The sequence below is a fragment of the Nylanderia fulva genome, unplaced genomic scaffold (assembly GCF_048542155.1).
Source record: "Nylanderia fulva isolate GAGA-0341 unplaced genomic scaffold, ASM4854215v1 Scaffold18, whole genome shotgun sequence".
NCBI lineage: Eukaryota > Metazoa > Arthropoda > Insecta > Hymenoptera > Formicidae > Nylanderia > Nylanderia fulva.
In genome coordinates, this window is record NW_028190055.1 from 746,839 (window position 1) to 761,973 (window position 15,135).

Sequence of the window (15,135 nt, forward strand, 5' to 3'; positions counted from 1 at the left end):
CACGACCATCTTGCAACTTCTCATACTTCTTTGTATTATCATCGGCAATAATTTCTGCGCTTGCAAAGAAGCATCGTACTATTGCGTGATATATCTAAGAATTTACCCGAATATCAATTTTTATATCTCATTCATAATTTATATTTTATATTATTAGCTTAATGCAAAATTATTTTTCGTATTTCTTTGTGTTATATATAGAATGCATGTATTTTACTAAAATTTTAATTTAATATTCAATTGCTGTAAGATGTTTTGTTGATATTAATTGTTATTGTTAAATATTTATTTTCTTGCTTTCGTTTTGATCGTTTTGATGATTTATTCTGCTTTATGTTTAGGAATTCTAAGACTTAAATGTGTTTATAGAAAATATCTTCAGAAATATTTACTAACTTTTTGAAATTTGAAATATACTTGAATTTTATTTTTACTTACGTGTTTTCAAAAATACCAGCGCTATGATCTATTAAAATTTGACCAACATAGTTACCCAAAAATAAATAAAAAAAGTGACCAATGTTGAATACAATTAACATTATTAATTCATTTGTCTCCTTTATAAATAGTATTGTTTGAAAAAGCTGGAATAGATACAACTTTATAGGAAGTAACATTACAAGTATTACAAGTGGCTAATATAAAAAAAGTTTATTAAAAAAAGTACTATTTTTTTTATATATAAATGATTATTATCTTTATTGATATGTACAATTTCGGCCATATTAAATATGCTTAAAAAATAAGAAAAAACAAATATCTAAAAAAATTTCTTTTTAAATATTACTTACACAGAAAAGATTAATAAGAAGAGATGTAATACCGAATATAAGCATAATGCTGTATGATACTGCCAAGGTAGACCATAGGAATTCGGAAAATCTTAAAAAGAAGACCTGTTATCAAATGATCATCGATATAAAATGTGCGTTATTTTCAACTCTGCGTAAGTTTTCGGAGATTTTTGAATTTAATATTATAATTACGGAGATTCCATAATATTACAATGTATTAATCTGATAAAAAATATCATTGTTTTAAATTAGTAATAAAATGCATTATACCGACTCGATAGCTCTTTTGTGAATGTGTACAGCTTCGATTATTCCTTTACAAACGATGATTGTTTGCTTTTCAGGCGTATAAGCTTGTGAAACGCAGAAAAGATTAATAAGAAGAGATGTAATACCGGATATAAAAATAATGCTGTATGATACTGCCAAGGTAGACCATAGGAATTCGGACAATCTTAAAAAGAAAGAAGACTTGTTATCTATATATGTATGTTATATTATTGTAAAATTTGACGATGAAAAAAATTGTATCATATTTTGAAGTCACATATGTAGGTATGTATTGCGATAGAGATAGGAAATAACTTTTATATGAGGGAAGTCGTGTAAAAATTCTGTATGTATGTGTAAGAGCCAGCTATAAGATATTACAATGCATAGTCTGCGTCGGCGTAGACGTCAATGTCGCGGCGCAGCGCAAGCGTAAGGGTGAGAGCCGCTCTTCCCTCGCGGAGCTTCCCTCAATACTGCATGAACCGTCATGAGAGGAACTTCGTTATACAGCACTGTATTCCTGCTTTAGTAGCCTTTACTTCATTGTCGCGAAATATTGTGCATTTACCGTGTTAGCGCGTCATATCAAACAGCGTGTTCGTTAAGGATTAAATTTCTGTCTGCTCGGGAAATCTTAAATAAATTGTGCTGTGGAATGGTGTAGAATGTATTGGTGAAGTGTTTGTTATATGTGAGTTTGTGCTTTCTAAGTTTTTAATGAAATTTTCGGCAAAATTGTGCGTGCCTCGAATATTTGCGATTTGACAGACTGTACTTTGATATACAGAAGCAAGATCCAAACAGTGAAATGTATTAAGGTAAAAATGCAAATAATGTGTATGTGCAGTATATTAGTAACAATAAATACTCGTCTCTATGTTTCTTATAAAAATTACATTTCTACAAATAAAATTAATTTTTTTGAAAAGATTGTTGACATTAGGCTTATAAAGGAAAAAGATGAATCTTGTCATGATAGTAAAAATAATGCATTGTCGTGATACACATGTGTTTATGTTCCGATATATTCTTGATGTGTATTGTCGATATCATAATTTAGAGAAACAATTGATATTATTATGTAACACACACATATACACTCCCAATATTACAATATTTACAAAACGTTTGTGGATAAAAGATTCTATATTTATAAAATGATAAAATTATTTTGTTATTATCGTTAACAAAATTCTTGCTATGAATAGAGAATTGTAGTAAGAATTATATTACTTCTTTGAAGACATCTTTTTATTTATATTATTTTTATATTAGAAATTTAAGAATTTAATAAGTTATTATAATAATACAAATTTTAACTTTTACGTATATATATATATATATATATATATATATAAATATAAATATAAATACTGATATACACGTAGCTAATATAGAAATGGACATGCATGTTTCATTCATAATTAGTTACATATATTAAACAAATTTAATAAATATTAATTTCATGAAAAAGTTATTATATGCAATATATTAAAAACATATAGGTATATATAGTTTCTAACTATATCTACTTTCTTATCTATGTAGATATACAATATACTCGAACAGTTTCCACATTTATTGTGAATAATTTTTATTTAAGAAAAGTTTAATTTTTAAAATATAAAACATTAATTATTTAACGATATATGATATTTTTAAATCGATTAATTATTTAACATTAAAAAATTTTAATTAAGAAATATTTTTGTTTTTATGAAGCAAAAAAATAATTTTGCGAATTTTGTAATTAAGCCCAATTATTAAACATATAGTAAAATATTAGTAAAATATTAGCTTTTTAATAAAAATATATTTTATTTATTTTATTCTTACTGATAGGAGAATAATTCAAATCAAATCAAGTTAATTAATGTTATTTTGAAAATACTTGGAATTTTACTTGCTATGTTATTTAAACATAAATATCAATAAGAAAAATGTAGCACGCATAAATGTTATAAAAATTATTTTAAAGAGTCCAACATATAGAAAATAATAAATAATATTTTTTAACATTACACTGTCATAATTTTCATTAAAACTTATGCACTATTTTTAAAAAATCGTTCGAAGTTTAGAGACTGTGTGACTCTTTAATTTTCTTTTCTTATTTTTAATTTTATATACACATACTCGTATACATATAGTACATCATACATATACACACGTGTATATATATATATATATCGATTTTACCTTTATTTGAATTGCCTTTACAATGTTATTATTAAATAAAATTACAGTGTGCAAAAACTGTTATTTAATATCACTCATATGCATTATTCTGTAAAGAAAAAACTTCTATTTATTATTATTTATGGAAACATTTTTTTAATTTATTTATTAATTTAAAAAGTTTAAGTAAATTTTATGTTCTATATCCATATATCAATGAGATTTTTAATAAAACGGAAGAGTAAAATAAAAGAAATGAGAGAATAAAATATAATATTTTCATCTACTGTTTATGGGTATGTGTGTGCAAATGTATGTGTGTTATATATGTATGTGGCTACACGTGGGTAAGTAACGTGCAATAAGAATATTTTCGAAAAAAGTGGGTATTTTATGACTATAAATTTATTTTATTAGTATATGTATCTGCACGCGCGCGCGTGTGTGCGAGTATAAAAAAGAGTATTATACGCACTCGATGCATTTCAAATCTGCGAATTAAATTCTTTAAATGACTATAATTTTTGTCGTTACGCTCGTATGGATTCAAAGAGCATAACGTAGGACATGGACATACTTAAAAGCTGTAATAAATATTTTTTTCATAATATTTTGCTTAAAACAATATTTCTTTTGCAATGTTTGTCTTACCGTAGCCAAACCTTCTAACGATGCATCAAATAAATGTCCAGCAATTAAAGCACTTTTTTTGTTGCTTCTTTGCATTATAAACAATATTGATTTTTGTATCCATAAAGGTGCTGTGTACCACTGAGTATTATATCTGTTAATACACGAATAAAAATTTATAAAATAAATTATATGAAAAATACATTTCCTTTTATAACACTTACTTTAAAGCTGAAATATAATGACATTAAAATATTTATTACTATAAAAATTATAAATTACATTAGTTTTTTCTTAATTTTATTCACGTTTTTCTCTTCGACCATAAAAATCTCCAAAACTATAATGTATCGAAAGTTATATTATAAAGCGTATTTAATACTTACATACTCTGACAAATGTCAGTGCTGGTATCTATGATTTTCTGCCCAACAAAATTTGCCACAAATAAATAATACAAATGGATAAATATAATACCCATCAAGAATATTGAATCTATTATATTATCCAAGGATAATGTGTTAAAAAGCTGAATAGAATGTAATTTATTATTATTTATTTTTAATATTACTTATTATTATATATCTTTTGTTTTTATATTTTTTAGTAAAACATTTTTTATTATAAATATATATATATATATATGTATATAATATCGTTTTTTGTATGCTTACATTAAAGATACTGAGACTAGTCGAACACACTCCAAGTCCTATCAATATGAAATAAAGAGCCGCAAAACTGTTCGTCATAATAGTGGTCAAACTTCAACAGCAAATTTTGTAATATTTTATTTTTATAATATATGAGAATAATTTTATCCTGCATTATCTGAGCAAAATAAGCTTCGATTGCAAGGCAATTATATATCATACTAACTCCAGAGCTCTGCGATGAATATATACGGCGTGAATTAATTTCTCATGAAAAACATATTCCTTAAGATTTTTTGACATTTGTTGCACATTTTCGTCAAATATGTGATCCATTCGGTAACTATGAAAGTACATGGTGTTATTTATTTTTTCCAACGATTTCTCTCCTATTTTCAGAATAAATGTACTTATGAGATTTAAAAAAACAGCTCTTGCTCTTACCTGGCAATTTTAAACAGGGCACAGGTATGGAGTACGTATGCTATGAGTAACGTTGCGATAGCCGCTACTATCATAGTACCAGCGTACAAAGCAATGACAATATGTGTTAAACAAGTGTAAAAGTATACTTCTTCATCAATGAAATAATATTTTACTAAAACTGGTAAGCCTCGCGGTCGTGATTCATTCATTGGTACGATTATATCGAGTATGCATGGTATGCAGACCAATATGTACATTCCTAGCATACAGATAGTAACCAACACTGAAGCATGCAAATTATGCACATATATTTAACAAAAATAAAAATTAAATACGATAAAATATCACAATTACATAAGAAATGAAAAAAAAATATGACTCCTTAGAGACATCTTAAATGCATTAAAAAAATACTAGTGCACGATGGAAAAATATGCAGTACTTTAGATGAGTATAAGCTATCATTAAAAGTTACAAAATTAAGTTTCGCAAAATTTTATTGATAAAATTTTAATTTTTTATAAGAATTAATTTAATTTTTATAAGAATTAATTTAATTTTTATAAGAATTAATTTAATGATGATATAGTGACATAAAAATAACTTGTCGCAAAAAAAATTGAATGTTGATGCAATTGACATTTGGTTTTAATTCTTACATATAAAACTGATTGTACATAATTTTGCGTTATCTGCGTATCCTCGTATTATTTTCAGTTCGGTTTGAGTCTTTAACATGTTCCAATCGTATTTAACTCTATCGTATATATATTGTATCTGTTATTGCAAACAAATAAGATAAATATTCTGTTTTAGTTAATAACAAGATATACTCTAAGCTAAATAATCTCTAAGCTCCTTCTTTGTCGCCTGAATCTTTTTTATTATATTCATATATTAAAATTGTATCTAATAAAATTTATAATGTGCCAAATAATAAAATTATATATAGAGTTATTTATCAAAAACTTAAAAACAAATAAAATAGTAGACAAATATTAAAAAGCTTATATGAAGAAATCTTGAAACACATTGAAAATAGGCGAATACTTACATTATGGGTAAGTAAGAAATAAGCGTTGTATTTTACAATAAAAATAACGGTAAGAACAACAAACATGGAAAATTTGAAGACTATATTGATATTGTGTTTTAATGTGAAAAATGCGTTGAACTAAAAGCAGTAATCTCAGTGTAAGATTATAATAAGGAAATATTGTGAGCAAATATTAATTTCTATGAAATTTATTGTCGTCAATCTCGTATAATACAGGTAATGATTAATCTATATCTATATTCAATACATATCTTTATTTAAATTTCCATACAAATAAATAAAATAAAATGAGAATAATTTTTTATAATACCTCGCATAGCAGGAAGGATATTAATAATGTTTCAAAAAAGATTACTTGAATTTTCTTCAAGGGTGAATACGGATGATCAGGCCACAGGCCAAGACACAACAAACAAATTCGATTTAACTTATAGTATCGTTCTCCAACGAAGTCCATCTCGGGTGAAAGCTAAGATGTATATATCAAGAAAGCGAAATTGTTCTTTCTTCTCTATGTATATAAATCAAACATATACAATGGATTCTTCTTCTTTCAATTCATAGCATAATTTTTAGGACATCGTTATTGCCTTAGAAACAGTAGGAGAAATTTACGAAACCCAGTTAAGGGAAGGGGATAAACGTAAATTAAAAAAAATAGAATAAACTTTTCTCAATTTCCTAGCTCTATTATAGAATGAAAATAAGGCATTAAGATAATATTATCGAAAATGATAATCTAGCGACATTATCTTATACTCTTTTTTTCTAGAAATATATGTTTTCTCTATCTTGTGTAAAGACTATTGACGTTAGTGTAAAGACTATAGTTTTTGGAAGATTCATCAGTTGGTTACGAATCGAGCTAACTGTAGTATCTCATATCATAGCAGTGTCTTTGCAATTTATGTGCTTGTCAATAAGTTTAACAATAAAAACCTATGTCGCATATACACACATACACATATAATCAGAAATTGAAGGAAAAAGATACGATGCATGTATAATATACAAAAACACACACACACATATATACACATGCACACGCATAAACATATGCATGCAAGAATAATTTGTGTTTTGTCGTGAAAGAAGATGTCATATATAGTTAGAGCACACGGCATAGGAAGAAACCGATCAATAACACTTACTACTAGGTTTGTAGTATGAGCTGTAACGATGAAATATCACTTCGCAACTATCGCAAACCGAAATACCAATTCTGTGTTTATACAATATATGAAGTGACTCGTGCTCGTTAAAGTGCTAACGCGATGCTTATCTTTTATCTATTTTTAATTTTCCATATTGCTGCTCTTATATTATTGCGAGTACAAAGTTATATCAATACTCGAAGCATATATAAATGAAAGATATAAGAACGAAGAAAAATGTATGCATCTAACATTGACTTCTGGAAGGATTGTAATTCGCTCAGAAGCACATTCGATTCATACAAAATCATAATACTTATAATAATTTACATACATGTATATTTAGAACATTTCTCTTCGAATACCGAAACTCAATTGCGAGATCATTGTAAAAATATTTTTTTTCTATTCACAATGTAATTTTTTCTCTCTTACATCGTTTTTTATAACAATGTCGTAGAAATGTGAGTCATGTAATAATTTTTAAAACTAATAATCGTTATTAACATTAACATGATAGAAAATTATAATCAATTCTTTAATGTATAATTATATGTAATCTGTTATTTGTACTATAATTTTGTATGCGAACAATTTTCTCGTTCGTTTCATTATTATTCAAGACATCGAAAAAAATATCATAACTTGGTTTTATATTATAAAAGGTCTTTTGTATAATTGCATGACGCACTCTTCGAAAACACAAAGCAATAAGATAAAACAATATAAATAAATGTAGCAAAGGATGATAATTAATATATTTGTCTGATATAATCGACAATCATATGCAACATTTTCATCTTTGGTATTTTTATTTTACGAAATATTTTCGCCATAATATTCTCTCAGAAATGCTCCAACTCGTTGTCCTCATGAATTTTCAATGAACATGTTCTTTATAGATACATATTTATTTTTAATCTTATGTTAATGAAGCATTGATTTTTAATCATATCTTGTATTTTTCTCAAATTTATTTGTAAGTTAAAATTTTTTTATCTTTTATGATTCTGATAAATAGTATTATTTATCCCGTTAAATTTCTATAGAAAGCAGAGAAGTATAATACTACGTAGAAAAATTAGTAATAATTGTAGAATTTTAAAGTAAAAGTTGTATAATATGTCTATGATCAAATTAGCGTTATGTGTGCGATATAAATTCTACTCATTATTGTACATAGTTAAAATATATGATATATTACTTTATTCTTTATTATTAATTATACGAATTATATACATAAAACACGAAATTATAATTTTCTATAATTTGTGTATATTTGCAATGCTGTTAACATATTCGCGCTATAAAAGATTGAGTGAAAAATTATCTGTCCATAACTCTCGTGACAAAAACATGAAATATAAGGCTTGTTTTCTGTTCCTACACTAATGAACTAATGCAATAAGTTAGAATGAGACATGTATATTTTGTCTCACTCTAACTTATTGCACCAGTGTGCACTAGTTTATTAGTGCAGGAACAGAGAACAAACCCATAGAATAAAATAAAAATAGTTACCATAGATTATTTAAAATTATGCTATTCAAAATTAACATGTTTTGTAGCGTCTGGAATTAGCATTAAAATAAAATATTTGTGCACAATTTGTTAAATTAGTCTACATCATTCACGTTTTATAAATTATTGACCAACGAGAGTTCCCGACTAAATAGGATATTTTAAAACTGAATGATATTCAGCATACGCAGCGGACCTTCAAAACTGCAAAGAAATCCGATATCTATTATCGGATCGTTTACTGTTTGGTTGTGCATTGTAATATACACGAAGAAAACAATGGTTTAAAATAACGGTAAAATAAATCATTCTTAAAAATATAAATTCTGTATTATAAGTAAATTGTATTATTTATTATTTTACAATAAATTATTGAAATAAATAACGAAATATGGTGAAATTATTCTAATCATTAATATACATCAATATATGTTTTTCTTTTTGAAAAATCGACATACACAACACTCGATATAAAACATTCTCTTCCAATGAATTTTCGGTATGATAAATATAAACATTTATTGTCATAATCAGATGATATTCGCATAAAACAAAATGTTCAATATAAATGTGTAAAATTCTTAACAATCTTGAACATTATACGAATAAGATGTCGCATGAATGTTAGGTATTGCTAAAGTGGATGTCATGGCGAATTTATCCATTAAATTAGTTATGAAAAAGATAATTATTTTTTTTATATTTTTTTTCGAGATATACCTGAAAAATATTATATTAAAAGAAAATAAATTGTAGCAAAATCATTGAAAGTGTACACTAAAAAATACTTGTATTGTAAAAAATAGTTATATAATATAGACTGCTTTAAATAGTTAGTTGTAGTTGTAAAAATGACTTTTGTTTATATCAAGGAAATTTATTTTAAATGACTTCTTACGAAATAAGATTATCGTAACTCGTTTCGTAAACTTCTCATATCTTCGTGTTGTTTCAACTTTTTTAGAATCTTTTAGTACGTTCCAATTTTCATAAATATAATTTACTCGTCGCTTCACCTATAAATCACTCACAAATTCTTAAAATTCTTTTTGGCAAAGTGTATCACGCATATATGTATATTTATACAGATCAAATCGAGTAAAAGAAAATATTTATTTTGTAATCGTTCATGCGAATAGCTCAATGTAATTATATTAAGAAACAAGAAAAATTGTGATAATATTAATTAACAGAGTGTACTTATTTTTAAATTATATAAACTTTCATTATATAAAATATTCTTTTTACAAAATAAAACTTTGGCGCAAGTGAATGTGTATGTGTTTTATATATTATATGCGTTTCCAATGACAATGAAAACCTCTTTCTCCCCTTTTGGGGGAGGCGCTAGATATTACAATAGCGTGAATAATAATAATTGCAGAATTATTTGCACCTGGAATACGAAGAAAGCCTCTATATCTCCCCTCCGATCGATTATCTCTCCGATATTCAGCGCGACAGAAAATGGGTTGGTATTATCTAAAGTATACATGCAACACCTGATAATATCTCTTGTCCGGAAGGGCAAGAAAATAAAATTTTTTCTAACTATTTTATACCTGCACGTTAATGTAAGTGTATAAGTAAGGTCTATATACATCATACTAATTTGAAATCTATGTTGCACTACTATATTTTATTGTATTTAAATTAGCGTAAAAATTTTATCATTAGAAACTCAAAAAATGCAGTTTTTAAGCCAAGGTGTGCTAATGAGCAAAAATGTAAAATAGTTTAATAATTAATTTTTAAAATAATTAAAAAGTGTAAAAACCATAATTTGTAAGAAAAACATAGAAATAGTAAATTAATATTTTCGAGGAGCAATGATAGACTATAAAGTCAACTTACTTCGTTGAGTTTAGTATAAAACGAATAGTATTGTATGATATGTAAGAAAAATGGTACAGCATATGAGAAAACTATAATGGAAATGAGAAGAAAAACCAATGTGTTCGTATTAATATATATTTTGCAAAAAAATATTAATACTTGAAAAGAATACAAAAAAGAAAAATGACATTATAACGCAAAATAGGAAATATTAACTAATTAATTTATGTAAACTTTAATTATTAATATCAGATAAAAAATCAAGAGAAATATTTAATTTATAAAATTTTGAAATCTAGCACATTTGTTGACGTAAAATTAATTATAAATGAATAACTATTGTGTATACTATTCATTACCAATTATAATGATGGTGAAACACATAATTAACTTTAGTAAATAATTAAAATAAAGAAAAAGAATGAAATTGGTGCGACATAATTCATTGGTACTGATATTTAATTTATTATTTTCTTTATATTTTTTCATAGAATATTACAAAGTCAAGAGAAAATATTTTGTCAGATAATTTATTATATTAATTTTACTACTGATTTACTAACTATAAATTTAATTTATGATAAATTTTCATTGCTTAACGACACTACTTCTGTACGGACCAAAGTACTGTAAAATATGACAGAGTTGTACTCATGAGCTGAAATACAAGATTTACGTTAGAAAAGAAAGATTATATTCTACAACTTTTATTAATCTTCTTAATAGCAAATTATTGCAAATTAAATTAGGCAGAAGAGCAGAGTGTTTAAGAAAAAATAGGTTATTACATAACATATTAATAATTATAATTATTAATATTTAGTAACGTCAATATACCTATACCTATATAATGTTATTAACGTTAATAGTCAAATAGTTAATATGTCGTAATGTTTACCGCAGCGAAGCCTTCGAATGATGGAATAAACATTCCGCCCACGACCATCTTGCAACTTCTCATACTTCTTTGCATTATCATCGGCAATAACTTCTGCGCTTGCAAAGGAGCATCGTACCATTGCGTGATATATCTAAGAATTTACCCGAATATCAATTTTTATATCTCATTCATAATTTATATTTTATATTATTAGCTTAATGCAAAATTATTTTTCGTATTTCTTTGTGTTATATATAGAATGCATGTATTTTACTAAAATTTTAATTTAATATTCAATTGCTGTAAGATGTTTTGTTGATATTAATTGTTATTGTTAAATATTTATTTTCTTGCTTTCGTTTTGATCGTTTATTGTGCTTTATGTTTAGGAATTCTAAGACTTAAATGTGTTTATAGAAAATATCTTCAGAAATTTTTACTAACTTTTTGAAATTTGAAATATACTTGAATTTTATTTTTACTTACGTGTTTTCAAAAATACCAGCGCTATGATCTATTAAAATTTGACCAACATAGTTACCCAAAAATAAATAAAAAAAGTGACCAATGTTGAATACAATTAACATTATTAATTCATTTGTCTCCTTTATAAATAGTATTGTTTGAAAAAGCTGGAATAGATACAACTTTATAGGAAGTAACATTACAAGTATTACAAGTGGCTAATATAAAGTTCATTATAAAAAGTAATACTTTTGGATATAAAATTGATCATTATCTGTATTGATATGTACAATTTCGGCCATATTAAATATACTTAAAAAATAAGAAAAAACAAATATCTAAAAAAATTTCTTTTTAAATATTACTTACACAGAAAAGATTAATAAGAAGAGATGTAATACCGAATATAAGCATAATGCTGTATGATACTGCCAAGGTAGACCATAGGAATTCGGAAAATCTTAAAAACAAAGAAGACCTGTTATCAAATGATCATCGATATAAAATGTGCGTTATTTTCAACTCTGCGTAAGTTTTCGGAGATTTTTGAATTTAATATTATAATTACGGAGATTCCATAATATTACAATGTATTAATCTGATGTATAAAAAATATCATTGTTTTAAATTAGTAATAAAATGCATTATACCGACTCGATAGCTCTTTTGTGAATGTGTACAGCTTCGATTATTCCTTTACAAACGATGATTGTTTGCTTTTCAGGCGTATAAGCTTGTGAAAACTTGTTGTCTAACGCTTGATTCAATCGATAACTACGCAGGTAGCAATTGTAAATTGCAAAAAATTCACGTTTTTAAATTTTGATTAATTAATTTAATTAAAAACTCCAATTGAAATAAGATATCAAAAACATAAAAAACATAATTAATAAAATATATAACAATCTATCAATATGTTGAACATAAAATATGCCAAAAAAATTAATACATCAAAAATGCGCAAAATTTAGTTTTATCTTTTACCTGGCAATTTGAAACATTCCGCAAGCATGTTGTACGTGCGTAACATATAATGATTCGGTACCAATCAGAGTAGAAAGAACTATGGCTATAGTAAGATCAAAATGCAAAGAAATGACATAAAAATACTTATGCTCATCGACAAAGTATTCGCCTGGAAACAATAATTGTCGTGGACGCGAGTGATTTAGTGGCACAAAAATATCGAGAATGGTTGGTACAAATGGTAAAGAAAAACTAATTAATAGAACCATACAGCCAAGTACTGAAATAATGAAAAGATGATTTTATGTACAATATAATTGTGTGTTACGTTTGCTAAAAGCCAGTAAATTACTTATTGTATTTCTTACTTGTAAAACCCAAGGTGCACATACTTCCAATATAAGTGTATCTCTCTATGATCTCCAATTCCTTTTTATCTTTAAGCATATTCCAATCTTGTTCTACATGATCCACGAGATATCTTATCTGTTCACAAGAGGTATAAAAATTCAAATACTTGAATAAATTTGGTCATCCTTTATAGTGAAAAGTGGCAGTATATTTTCAACTTTTATTATAAAAGATCTGTATCTTGTACATTTACAAATCAATAAATTTATTATATTGTAAATGTTTTCAATTTCGTGCAAACAAAAATAGAAAATCTACGCAAAATAAATTTTCAAGTATAGTTATATTAAATCTGAAAATCTTTTAAGAAATAAAAAGTTTTATGTAAAATACTTTAAATATATTTTTCATTTTATAACATAATAAAAATATTGGGAAACTAAGCACAGAACGCGATTTATTCGAATACATAACATTTTTAATTTTCATATATTAAAAAAAAGTAAAGATGACGTAATGTAAAATATAACAATGTATTGTACAATGTATACATCGGCTCACCTTTTTGGCAACGATACAAAATGTCTGATATTTAATAATATAAATGAAATATATTACAACAGGAGGAAGAAATTTTATCATAAGGTTTATGTTTCGTCTTAACGTAATTAATTTCGCAATCTAAAAGCATGAATCACGAGTGAATTAATATATATATATATATGTATAAATTTTTAACTTTTAAAGCAATCAAATTGCATCTCGAATCAGATTAATGAAAAATATAATTTCTTGTATAGAATAACAATGTGGACATATTATGTTGCTTTATTAGAAGTATATAATATTAGCAGATTTATTTACAGATTTGTGTATAATATTCTTACCTGGTTAACCATCATAATTGCTATAGTAATGTTACATAACATTATTTGAAAATATTTAAAGATTGAATGATCATACGGCCACAAACCGACTAGGAGTAATAGATGTCGATTGAGTTTATAGTATTCACTTCCAAGGAAGTTCATCTCTCCGCGCCAGTCAAAGTACTTTTGTGTTCAGAAAAATGAAAAACACTATCTTTACGCGGATTTTCTCTTTCCCTATTTATTGAACCTATCGTATTTTTCGCTATGCTGCATCTCGCTTGTCGAAATAAATATAAAATATAGACTGTAAGTACAGGACAATTTGCAAAATAATTCGCGTGCTTAAAAAATAGATTAAAATTCTATCTGTATCTCGCGTCCATTATTCGCATTTGAACATGCGGAAATGACACAAGAAGATAAATTTAATAATCTGCGCAATTTAGAATGCTGCCGGTCAGAAGTAATTTTCTTATACCGCGAATCGGCGTATACTTATATTTCTTTATTGCTCATCGAATTGTCAATCGTGTCTCGCGTTGAAGTATGTGAGCAGCTTTAAAATACATTTAATAATCAGATATCGATGGATAATGAGCTTACTATGAAATATTTTAAGAGCGCAGAATATATTTAAGTGAGTAGCTTTAATCTTAATTTATATTTTTCTTTTTTAAGAAATATGTCAAGGTATATTATTGTAAAATTTGACGATAAAAAAAATTGTATCATATTATTCTGAAGTTACACATGTATTGCGATAGAGATAGGGAAAAACTTTTATATGAGGGAAGTCGTGTAAAAATTCTGCATGTATGTGTAAGAGCCAGCTATAAGATATTACAATGCATAGTCTGCGTCGGCGTAGGACGTCAATGTCGCGGCGCAGCGCAAGCGTAAGGGTGAGAGCCGCTCTTCCCTCGCGGAGCTTCCCTCAATACTGCATGAACCGTCATGCGAGGAACTTCGCTATACAGCACTGTATTCCTGCTTTAGTAGTCTTTACTTCATTGTCGCGAAATATTGTGCATTTACCGTGTTAGCGCGTCATATCAAACAGCGTGTTCGTTAAGGATTAA

General features: G+C 26.3%; 2 protein-coding genes and 1 long non-coding RNA gene across 3 annotated transcripts in view; 1 reads left to right on the forward strand and 2 right to left on the reverse strand.

Moving 5' to 3' along the window:
- The window catches only part of LOC146723621 (uncharacterized), a 148,080-nt gene that overhangs the window by 48,340 nt on the left and 84,605 nt on the right, over positions 1–15,135 (forward strand). The gene's annotated exons all lie outside the window — the stretch shown is intronic.
- Positions 3,732–6,471, reverse strand: LOC146723625 (uncharacterized). The gene is made up of 9 exons (XM_085481406.1): positions 6,322–6,471; positions 6,009–6,128; positions 5,614–5,731; positions 4,973–5,237; positions 4,755–4,871; positions 4,550–4,640; positions 4,262–4,404; positions 3,897–4,029; positions 3,732–3,829 (listed from the first exon to the last, which is right to left on the reverse strand). The coding sequence occupies exons 1-9, from the start codon at positions 6,466–6,468 to the stop codon at positions 3,776–3,778; spliced, it is 1,188 nt and encodes a 395-aa protein (XP_085337532.1). The 5' UTR covers positions 6,469–6,471; the 3' UTR covers positions 3,732–3,775.
- LOC114938472 (uncharacterized) lies at positions 11,039–14,254 on the reverse strand. Its single transcript, XM_029312464.2, has 9 exons — positions 14,072–14,254; positions 13,746–13,865; positions 13,202–13,319; positions 12,852–13,113; positions 12,522–12,641; positions 12,237–12,327; positions 11,889–12,034; positions 11,421–11,553; positions 11,039–11,180 (listed from the first exon to the last, which is right to left on the reverse strand). The coding sequence occupies exons 1-9, from the start codon at positions 14,213–14,215 to the stop codon at positions 11,127–11,129; spliced, it is 1,188 nt and encodes a 395-aa protein (XP_029168297.2). The 5' UTR covers positions 14,216–14,254; the 3' UTR covers positions 11,039–11,126.

Excerpts from the sequence above, each read along its gene's own strand:
- LOC146723625 (XM_085481406.1), bottom strand. The coding sequence starts at position 6,468 with ATGGACTTCGTTGGAGAACGATACTATAAGTTAAATCGAATTTGTTTG. Across the intron at positions 5,238-5,613 it reads ATGTACAATCAGTTTTATAT|TGTTGGTTACTATCTGTATG; the intron begins GTAAGAATTAAA and ends TGCATGCTTCAG. Across the intron at positions 4,872-4,972 it reads GCCCTGTTTAAAATTGCCAG|TTACCGAATGGATCACATAT; the intron begins GTAAGAGCAAGA and ends GTACTTTCATAG.
- LOC114938472 (XM_029312464.2), bottom strand. The coding sequence starts at position 14,215 with ATGAACTTCCTTGGAAGTGAATACTATAAACTCAATCGACATCTATTA. Across the intron at positions 13,114-13,201 it reads GTGCACCTTGGGTTTTACAA|TACTTGGCTGTATGGTTCTA; the intron begins GTAAGAAATACA and ends TCATTATTTCAG. Across the intron at positions 12,642-12,851 it reads GGAATGTTTCAAATTGCCAG|TTATCGATTGAATCAAGCGT; the intron begins GTAAAAGATAAA and ends CTACCTGCGTAG.